This window comes from Fusarium mangiferae (genome assembly GCF_900044065.1).
Source record: "Fusarium mangiferae strain MRC7560 genome assembly, contig: FMAN_scaffold019, whole genome shotgun sequence".
Lineage (NCBI taxonomy): Eukaryota > Fungi > Ascomycota > Sordariomycetes > Hypocreales > Nectriaceae > Fusarium > Fusarium mangiferae.
Window position 1 is genome coordinate 47926 of NW_024573939.1, and position 11438 is coordinate 59363.

Below are 11438 nucleotides of genomic sequence, written 5' to 3' on the forward strand. Positions count from 1 at the left end.
ACTCCCGAGGTTTCATCCGAGGTTCTTCCGTGGGAATTGATTCTCCTCAATTCCAGGCTTCCAGCTCTTCACCTCTCCCACACATCATCACTCTTCCCTCCCATCAACGCATACCTCAAAAGACATCTGGCATCGCGTCCAGAAAGAGGCGGCTACTCGCGCTGCAGACCGTATAAAATTCCGGCTTGCACCCTTCAAATGAGCGCGTCGAGCCTCCTTTGCTGGAACAACCGGGGACTGTAGAAGGGACCTGCAGAGTTCTCGCAGTTCGCTGGAGACTTTGCAGGCCGCCTGTCGTCGAAGCTGTTCCTCCTTTCTGGACACGGGTGTGGCTAGGTAAGTTGACTATCCTGGTAGACGAACTAACCGTAGAAATGCCACTCTCAACGCCCCTACCGATCGATGTGTCGCTCGATGTACAGCATACTACGAAAGCCGTGGTGGCATGGGCAACGGAGGATGGTACGATGCAGTTTTTGACGAAGCCGGATCCGAAATCGAGTGCCATCACGCTCAAGACGTGGTTCATCGCGGAGGCTGCTTTTTTTGAGCTGGCTGTGCCTATCAAGCTCAAGGGTGTTGGTGTCGTCGCGGATGCCATTGTTCGAGTTTGTGCCTCATCCATCGTTTCTCTTCAGACTGTCAAGAGCCCGACCGTCCCCCCAGCAATAGGAGAGGCGTTTAACTCTTCCGCTCTTAGTCTTGACTTGATGCTAAGTCGTCCTCCCGCCGTCATTGTCCACGCAGATGCTATCGAGCCGTTATCTCCATCGAAAAGATCCTCCGGAGTAGTCCTCGACGCCATACGTGATCTATCCAAGACCACCGCCTTCTCCATCCACATCGATGCTCGAGGCGCGCCGCCCAAAATGCAAGAAATCAGCGCTGCAGCCAGTCAAGGTCTCTTCAGGGCCCGCAGCACCCGGTACCATATCGCCAGTATGTACGGCGGCATCGGAGGCAAGCTCACCGACTGGTCAGACGCAGCCGATACAGCCCCACCACCATCTTACCAAGAAACCACATCCTCCCCGCCTCCTCCGCCTCCCCCGATCCAGCCTGCGAGCAAAAAGCGCCCTCGCCAAGATACCAATACCGATACCGAACGCGACGATATCAGCCTCCTCTGGGGTGAACTCCGCGCCATCAAAGAAGCGCAAAGCCGAGTCGATGTCAAACAAGTACAAAGTCGAGTCGAAGCCTTGGAGACAGAGAACCAGAAGCTCAAGCAGCAAAACAAGGAGCTGGCCCAAAGCCTGGTCAATCTCCAAGAGCGATACGATGCCTTGGAAGATCGCTTTGCGGCCCTTGATTCCAAGAATGACGACTTTGCAGATGCCTATGACGGCTCGTTGGCAGAATTGCGTGAAGACATGGACAGGATTGGAGGTGTCGTTGATTTTGTCCACGAAGGAGAAGTTGATGAAGAGTCACTCAAGGTCATTAAAGAAGCTGTTGTCCATGAGATTATGACGCGGCTGGCTAATGGATGAGTCTCGTTGTCGTCGTTTCTGAACAGATCACTTCATCTATCTGGGGATGCTTCCCATGTCCAGCTGATCTTATATCGCTGTACGACACAGGATTCCCACAACAGCGGTACCCGTCGAACCGCCAGTTGAGGGACACCATCAACTGTGTCAAAGACGCATCCCCAAGAGGAGTGCTTCACCGCGTCGTCACAGCACCCTTTGACTCAATATCAGGTTATAGTCGGTCGACTACGTGAGGAATACTTCGAAGCCCCTGGCCCAGGGTCTTGGTGTCGCAATGGTACTCCGCTACCAAGACCTAACGAGGGAGGGAAAACGTAGACGATGGGCATTCCACTGGCCTGTGTCATCGCTAAACCCTGTACCATCCGCGTAGAATACGTCAAGCCCCGCGGGAGCGTCCAAGTCGTATGTCAAAGGCACTTTCGCTGAACGGGAGCAGTGTCTCATCGGAGTCGATATTTGTTGGTCGCAGAAGGACATTATTAGCAACACTCAATTGCGATCTTAATCTTAGCGGTATTGGCCTAAATGTCATGAATACCATGAAAGCCAAAGAGTATACAGTTACCGTCAGTGCTCATAATACTCAACGTAGCTGCTTTTCTAATATCTGCCAGAGTAAAGTTACCTTTGCATTTTTGTTAGCATTACCTTGGGTCAAGCTCGAGTACCTCTCGATATTATTGCTCTTAGCGGGCAGGGAAGCGAAACGATGACAACACCCAATACCCAGAATGATCGCAATTAATTGGCTTTAAAAGCGTGAGACCTCTAACCTATTTTTGAGCCTCTTATACGTGAGGTAAGTGGATTTATAAGGGATGAGATTACGGCTTATAATGTGCCAGGGCGGGAGAGAGAATTCTCCAATTACACGTTTGCAAAACCTGTAGAATGATGTGTTTGATATCAGCGCAACCAGAGTCATCAGCAGCCTAGATGCCGAAAAGACCTTCCTCTGCAACAGGAACAACCCAAGCCCAAGGCAGCAATCTTGAAAGCATCAGGTCGCTGTCAAAGCATGTAGAAATGCTCCTTTCATTTGACACTGGCGGCGTCGAGGCTCTCAGTAGCTTTTTGGACCATCATTCTTAAGGTGGACCACAGTTTTTGGCCGACGTCCAAGCCGAGTCTTCCCCGCCTCGCGCTGCTGGAAATCAGCAAGCTCCAGAGGAGCAAGCTTTTCAGTAAAAGAGTTTAATGGTATAGGACCTCTCTGTTGTTCTGCCTGTAGTTTCCTCTCGTTTTTCTCGCCCACTCCGACCTCATTAAATCTCCCCAGGCAATTATCTCGGGGTATGGCATCGAGGAAACCCCATACTTGACAGTGTGAACTCTCACGATCGGGACGGACTTGGTGGCCGACGTGGCTTTGCTTTTGCTGCTGTGTTAGTTATCCCAGTCCCGAAGTGAGCTCCACTACCAAAACAACCCTAGTGTTTGGGGGAAGCTGTCGAGATCATTTATACAGAGTAACTGTGTCTATATTTATACTACAATACATCTTAACTTTGTCCAAGTCGCAACGATGAGAATTGCAAAGTTAATACTAAATCGTTCATATATAGTGTGGTTTTGCTATAGTATGCTATTTCATAACTATATCTTCTTGCCAAGGATAATCGCAAGTCAGTCAAACCCTCCTGGTCAGACTGAGCCGAACCGACTGTGATTATCCTAAAGCATATAAACTCTTCCAGCATCTCATCCTCCAGCAAGTATTCCATCAGCAACAGCAAAATCAACAGGCCCCTACCATACGACCGCCAATCTCAAGCTCCAGCAGGCTAGTTCCCGGCCAAAGCTCACCATCCACTATCCGCACCTCTTCCCCAAGCACAACCATGTCCGAAACCTGTTCTTCGCTTTCACGCCCCACTCTCAGCAATAAATCCCTCTGTCATTGCACGCCAATACGTTCACCTATGGGACTATGACAGCAGCGGCTTGTAATCGTCTGGCCAGACCGACCACTGCAACGTCCACGTGGTTACTTGGTGACTTTCGCAATGAGAAGAGAGATAAGAGCTTTGAGTACGGTTAGGTAGGCAAAGGCAGAGGTTTGGCTATGATAGGTTGGGGTTCGGCAGGATAGGATGGTTAAATAACGGGGTTGTACCTGGTGGGCGAGATTGTGGGATGGTGGAGGCTAGACTCTCTCAGGGCGGGGATACTTGTAGTTTTGTGTGGTGGTTTGTGGTTTTTGGCTCGTGACTCGTGGCTTGTGTTTTTCTTTGTAACGATCCATCAGACATCTCAATCCAGGCAACAGTATCATAAAATAACCATTATAACCATGGAGGTTGTAAAGAGATTAAAAGGTATATAAAGGGATATAACCTTAAGTATATATCTCTGTATATATTATAATAATATAACTTTATAAATAATATATTAATAATAATTTAAACTATTATTAATAATAACTTAATAAATTAAAAAGCTTAAAATTATATTTATTAGTTTTTTATTATTTTTATTAATTTTAGAAATATAATTAAATTATATATTAATATAAAAGATAATACCTAAAAGTTTTAATTAATTATTAAACTATTAAATAAAAGTAATTATATTAATAATAAGTTTTATATTAAAATTGCCTTTTTTAACTATAATATATTTAATATAGCTATTAATAAATTAAATACTTATTATTTATTATATTTTATTTATTAATAAAAAAAGAAGCTATAAAGACTTAAGAAAAAAGAAAATAATAAAAAAGAAAATAATAAAAAGAAAGGTAATAATAAAAAGAATAGTAATAAAAAGGTTAATAATAATAAAATTAAAATTAAGGTATTAAAGGGTAATTATAATTAAATAAATAAAATTATAATATTATAAAAGTCATTAAAGGCTAAAGGATATATTAAGTGGCATTATAAAAAGATATTAACTTATTATTAAATAACTTTAAAAAGGATTATATATATAATCAAAAGGTTAAACTATTAAAGGTTTTATTAATTAAGTTATTTAGGCTAGCTAGAAAAGTTAAAGTATTAATATTTTTATTAAAATAAATTATATTTAGGCTAATAATTAAAAGCTTTAATAGTTAAGAGAGTATAAGTTAATTAAGTTTATAAAATTAATATATAATAATTTTAAATATAATATTTTATAGTATCTATATTTAATTAATCTTAAAGTTTAATTATATATATTATAGATAATATACAGTTTATAATGCCTTTTAGGTTTATTTAATAGAGAAAATTATCTAGACTTAATTTAAGTCGTTAGATAATTCTGAGATTGGTTTTAAAATCTTTCTTAATATAGCAGTGGCTTTCTATAGGTTTTCATGTTTCTCCTCTTGGATTGACGATAATTAGAGGCTCTGAGACGTAGTTTATAGTGGATTTTGTTTAAATGCAAGGTCTCATAAGAGTAGGAGCTAATGCCATAGGGAATAAACCAAGTTTGATATCGGCATAAAAGCTTAAGAGTGGTTGTTGTAAAGTGTTTTGGGTTTGAATGATGGAGAGATGGATAACCTTTATACAGAATATATATTGTATTTCATAAGCACCACCATTCCCGTCAGCTCTCAAAGATCTACAGCCTTTGTGCTGCCAAGCTAATAAAGAAACATTGTTATTAAATTGGATCTCACTCTAGAAATCTATGTGAAGGTGAGGTCCGGCTTTGTGCGCTGGCATGCAATAGCCCGCTGAGGCTATCTTACCAAAGAGGCCAAGCCCTGTTTTAGTGGTGCGTCATTGAGCACTATCTCGAGAGCGTTGAAGAACACTCCTTTATAAAGGACAGGACGAGCAATAAAAACTACTGGTTTTCGACGTGGCTCTGGCGGTGACATTGCACAAGTCATTTGGGAGTTATGCTAATAATAAAGGTTTCATGGAACTCTTTGATGCTTAGGTATAACCTGCATCTTAAATGTTTTTTTAGACCTTCTGATTAGGTTAAGCTTGTTAAAGAAGAACTCTTCTCTGATAAAGTGTAGGGCAGATGATAAAGGCTAATAGCTTTCAATATAGTAATAGTAGTGACATTTTACGCAAAAGTGAGGCTAGTAATATAGAATTTCTTATAAAGTTCAAGTACATAGTAATACCCTGTATTGTAAACAGATGTATCTTTGGCCGCTCTTTTAACGTCTCTAGGTTCTCTCGGCTGGATTAAGCTCTCAGTCTCAGCCACAGGTCTCAGCGGCAAATAACGTCTCTTCCTTTCACACCACCATCTAACACCATCGAACAACTTGATATACCCCATCAGCGTTCCACGCAACTTCTTTAAATTTTGCACCTGTATCTTGGGACCCTCAAAGGCCTTATCCCGCGTCGCATCTAGCCACGCTTTCTCTAATCGCAAAGCCTGAAAGCTCGACTGCACCTTGTCAATCGACTGTGACTCATTCACTGTCTAAGTTGTGAGCTAGAAGTGTTATTTGCCGCTGAGACTTATAGCTGAGAGCTTAATCCAGCCGAGAGAACCTAGTGACTCATTCAAGAACCATAATTCTGCGTCCAGTGGACGTCTAGCCTCGTTGTCCAAGGGCTTCCTTCGGCTACTATCTCTTCGAGAGATGCTACTACAGCTGGCAAATGGCGGGATCCTGTGCGTAGGGTCGATGAGGGTTCTTGCCCTCGGGCCACTGGAACCATGGCCTTGACTCATTGGCCCAGCTTTCCTGACAGGCCAATACCATTTTTGACAACTCGATGGTGTGGGATACTAGAGCGTGAAAACCAGTGGCACAGTAGGCGAGCTGGAGCAGTTCCGGCATGTCCTTCGACTTTATGGCGCTACCTGCCATTCTCTTGTCACTTGGTAAAAATGTCATGTAACGCTCCAATGTCCTGGTCTCGGTTTGGACGATCCATCTTGACACTTTTGTTCGAAACGCGACGAGAAGAGCGTTGTGGCTACCGTATGCTGATGGTTCTATGTCGACGAGTGGATAAAATGGTCGGAGCATGTGATCGTAGGCGAGGTCGTCTACTACATCGTAACGCTTGAGAATATCTGGTCTAAACTCGAATACAAAATCATCAAGGGTTATTTTCTACACGTCGAGGAGAGGCCCAGTGGCTGGTTCCCCGCCATCAACCGTCATGTATTCAATCATCTCCAGCCTCATCTCCAGATAGTGTAACCAGAAGTTCACTTTCCCAGTCCAGTCTTTGACAGTCCTGTCGACTGTCAGACGCCACATAGAATCGGTTTGCGCCTCGTAGCTTCGAACGAGTCCACCTAAATGCCATATGCTGTCTTAACTATATCTGTCAAAATTCCGTCCGCGCCGTTCGAGCGGATGAGAGTCGGGAAGAAAAAGCTGCCGATCGGAGAATATGTTGAGAATTGTATTAATGGCTAGTTGGATGGTTCTCTCGGCCTCATCGTTGGTGATGCTATGACGCGGCGTCGGGATCCGAGGAGTGAGTGAGTCCTGATGGATATCGGAAAGTAAACGATAGGCCATTAATGGAATGGCGAGACCTGTGGAGAGCATGTGTTCCAGTGCAGGGAATGGTATATTGGGAACGGGAACGGGATCGGGAGATGGGGGTGGTGGGTGAAGAACCAAAACAAATACAGATGGTAAGTGAGGATGGCAGCTGCAAGTATCTGAAGGATCCTCAGTAGTATGCGCTTCCGGTCTACTTTATTTTCCTGATTAACAAGGTCAACATTGCCACAATAGACAATCAGCCCATCCGGCGGGGGCTCCTTCATCGATTGACTCGACCTTGTGACGGCCACGCCGCCATCATCAGTATGCAAACTCAACGATTCTTGTCCACGCGGCGTTAAGTCAGAGTGAAAGCACAGCTCAACATGCTGATTCGCCAAGCCGTCCTAGTTTGTAAGGGTAGCTTGCAGTCGAATCATGCGGTAGCCATCATCAGGATGTGGCGGTGTTGGCGGGAGCGACGAGGCGAGGCGAAGTCTTGCGCTTCGACGATGGGGATTGGGGAAAGTTGCTGAGGGTGGCATTCATGCGGCATATGATGACAAGAGAGATGAATCGACTCGAGAGAAGAAAGAGAGAAGTCGGGGATGAGTACGTTGTTTTATGAGGGTTGAGTGTCTGTTGGTGGCGCGTGCTATGACACAGTACAGTGTGGTAAACAGATATTGATTGGTACGGGAACATGTGCATGAACACGAAACTGTTGCGAACTAACTTAACCCGGCGGACGAACCAACAGTGACAGGCCTACAGAGATGAAGTCACTCAGCTTTCGACTCAGCTTTCAGAAGTTCCATCTCGACACAGGTCGTTTTCCATCCGTTAATGCCCTCCCTTTCAACCTTGGCAAAATCTCCCACAAATAAACCGTTCTAGCATCGGGGTCCAGCAGCGTGGCGGCGCAATGTGCAGAAGCATACCTCCATTCCTCGAGACTCTCATCGTCCAACCTCTCAAGCGCCTCGGCCCATGCCAGCAGAAACGCATCATTAGCAGAGCCAAACTTAGGCGTCGCTAGGATGCCGCACTTTACGGGGTCGTTAGATAGGGTTTCCTTCGAATCGAGTCCGAGGATACTCATGCATGTTGCTTTAGTGTCGGGCACTAAGGCTTATAGTGATGAGTATATGTGAGTTGCAAATTCATCCGAAGGGGTGGAGGAGTAAGGGAATTGCAGGAAGGCCTTTCATGGAGCTGATGCTGTCCGGTGTTGGGGTTCTCCAGAATCGAATGCTTTTCCAGGTGATGGCCGTGTAGGGTACGTCTCCCTAGGGTATGCCTTTGTTGGCTATGCCGTTGTAGACTACGCCTGCGAGGCCGACTATGGCAGTGAATATAAGAAAATATATGCTCCAGGAGATATAGGATGGTGTTTAAGGGAAATGAAAGTGAGGTTTTGAGCAATCAAGATGAAAAAGATAAAAGTCCATTGATCAGAAACCATTTTGGATACAACATGGTATTGTTAGAATGTTGGAAGAACTAAGTATGACATGTCAAACTTGACAGTGAAGTACGTTCCAAATAGAAGCCTGTATCAGTCATCCATCGCATTCTATAGCATTGGACACACACAGTGCTGTCTTCTGTATCACTGCAATGTGATTGTGGCGTCTTGGCAAAAGACTCGATCCTATTCATATCCCAAGTGCGCTTGCTATTGTCCCACTGACAAGCCCCTCATCAGCCAATCAGTTGATCCCATGGTACACCACCAGGTGAGTACTTAGTTTGCTTGCTGTAGGTAATAAGACAGACCACTTTCTGTGTCTCGTCTCGGACCGTGGTTGTATCATGTTAATCCTGTACTCATCTCAGGGAGCCATTCGTCAATAGGGGTTGAACCCAAACATCGACAGCCTTGATATTTAAAAGCATTTAGTTGCGGATGATAAGTCATTCTTTGTATTCGCGCATCTTGTGGCGTGAGTCACATGTCGTTTGATACCCAGTGAATGAGCCTCCTTATTCTTCATCAACCCTCTCTCGCATCCTGATCCTGGTCATACCCTCCTCTCAGTCATCATCACATCTCCTGAACCATCAACAACTATGCCTTCCGCCGCAGATGGTGGAAGACCCAGGCACATTCTAAGAGCCCAAAGGAACCGTCGCAGAAAAGTCTGTATCCAACGATAATTAATACTTAGGTAAAGCTAACTAAATTAACACAATCTTCTACATCAAGCATTCATCCGCTAGGTGAAGCAAACAATGAAACGCATCCTTTAAGTCTTCAAATCACTGAATGTGCTTTACTCCCTGGTTCTAGAGATTCTTCACCACCGGTCACGAATAAAGCGTTACTTCTTGGCGTAGAGGAACTAAGCCATAGCCAAGTCATCCAACTTCCCAACCAGCCTCTCCAGACGATGGCACAGCTGACAGATATCTTTTCTGTGCCACGCCGGGACGTAGACGTTCAACCGCAGACCATCAACAATAATTTTCACTTCAATCCCAGATACAACAACGATCACAACGAAGAAAAAACGACTAACAATAATACATACGGAGCTTCAGCACAAGCTACCGTTCCTGAAACCGCAGTCCCCGGGTTTCTCCGCTTTCTGAAGAGAAACCCTATTCTTTTTTGAGTTTCCTCATTTGGATATTTGAGTATGTCCTGATTTGTTGCGGTCTGGCTGCTCTGCTTGTAGCTCTTCTTATCGCCAACGGCACTATATCCATTGGTGACATCTTGGCATATGGACTGTTCACCGTCAAGTTCTTTGGATGGATAATCACATTCAGCAACTACTTCTCCTCCGTTGACGAACTTATCGCAGTCACTACACCTGCAATGACCATACCACACATCCAGGCCCTTTCAATTATATACAAGGCCAAAGGGGTGATGGTCGGTGCGAGTGACTTCAAGACCCTAGTAAAGAATATTGGAAATATAGACATTGAATACATCCTCGGCATTGTTACCACTGGACTTTCCCTGCTTGCAATATCCACGGATAAGCCATCACGAGAGTATATCCCTGCGGTTGCATAATCCCAGAATGACCTGGAGAAAGAGATTAGAAAGTTATACAGAGAAGCATGGAAGCTGAACCAGTCTATCCGAGCTGATTCTATCCCGCCCCCGACGAAGCCAACCTGGCGAGATAGACTCTGCGATATGACCGGACTTTGCCAGAATCAACCTAAGCCACAAGCCGTACTTCTCGATCCCTGGCTAACATATCCCGATCTTTTTGCTGCAAGTGAAGAATACATCCAATCGTGAAAGTATGAGGTCCACACGACAGAGCTGGCTACCCGGCGGAAGGGGCTAGCCGAGGTTGACAAGAAACTACGAAGGCAGCTAAAATGCCTTATCGAAAGAGCCGACAAGCTGACTTCAAAAGACACCCAAATGAAGCAAAAGATATCCGAAGCCAACGCCATGTTCGGGGTTCTATCACAAGCCGTTAGCCATGCGCGAAAGATCATGACTGGATTTGGGAATAACAAATCAAATAAGGAAATAAGTTCTACCGTCAAGGCTATAGACGCGCACAGGGGAGGGTTCCTGACTTGAGGAGTGGGGATAAAAAAGGAACGGAGGAGACTTATATTGAGGAGCTTAGGGGCGAGTTACTTGATGAGATGAAGAAGTGGGCTAAGTAGAGGAGTGAGTTTAACGAGAGGTGGTGAACGATGAGAAAGCTTGAACCAGATAGAGGAGGAACCTAATCAATCCATATTAAAGAATAAAAGACTTTTTAAAGGGAACATTTAAACGTCAGCAGGAAAGTCTATTATAATTTAAAAGAAAGTTAAATAATAATTATATACTTAAGTATTATACTATTTAAAATAGCATTTAACTAAATAAATACCTACTTATGAAGTTAAATAGTATCTCGCTCTTTTATAACTATTAGCAGGTTGGACTACCTATTAGTAAACGCCCTGCTAGCCAACCTGTTGCAATAGGCTTAGTGCCTTCCTTAATAGGTATAATAATAAAGTGCAACCCTTCTTACAATTAAGTCTACTTCAAGACATGGCAGACAAGAGCAAAGGAAGCAATCCTGCCGCTTAGAACAGGAGGCATTCTTATAGTTTATAGTTTATATTTTTTTATATAAGAATTTCTTCTGCTTTTAGTAATAAGAAATTAGGCCAGCTTTTTATATCTTAATAGCTATTAATAAAATTATTAATTAAATTATTATAAAAGTATATTATTTTAATTTTAATTAAGAGACTTATCTTTATAGAGGTTATAGATATATTGCCTTTAGAAGCCTAAAGTTAATTGGTATTTTTTAGTATATTGGCTTAATATATCTTATTAAGATATTATAAGCTTTAACTATTAATCAATAAGAGCAAAGGGCTTGCCACTGTAATGCAGCCGTTACTACCTATAATACGGCGTTAAGCAAGAGCGAAATCACGTTTTGTTTTCTCCATAATATCATCTTGAGGTTCCGTGAAGTGGAGATACGTCACTAAAGCAGCTATCTCGCTACATCTTCGACCTGCTATGT

At 43.7% G+C, this 11438-nt stretch overlaps 1 protein-coding gene across 1 annotated transcript; it reads left to right on the top strand.

Moving 5' to 3' along the window:
* Positions 1–374: 374 nt before the first annotated feature.
* FMAN_15252 (uncharacterized protein) lies at positions 375–1493 on the top strand (the record flags this gene model as incomplete). Its single annotated transcript, XM_041824833.1, has 1 exon — positions 375–1493. The coding sequence occupies one exon, from the start codon at positions 375–377 to the stop codon at positions 1491–1493; it is 1119 nt and encodes a 372-aa protein (XP_041690274.1).
* Between the last annotated feature and the right edge of the window lie 9945 nt (positions 1494–11438).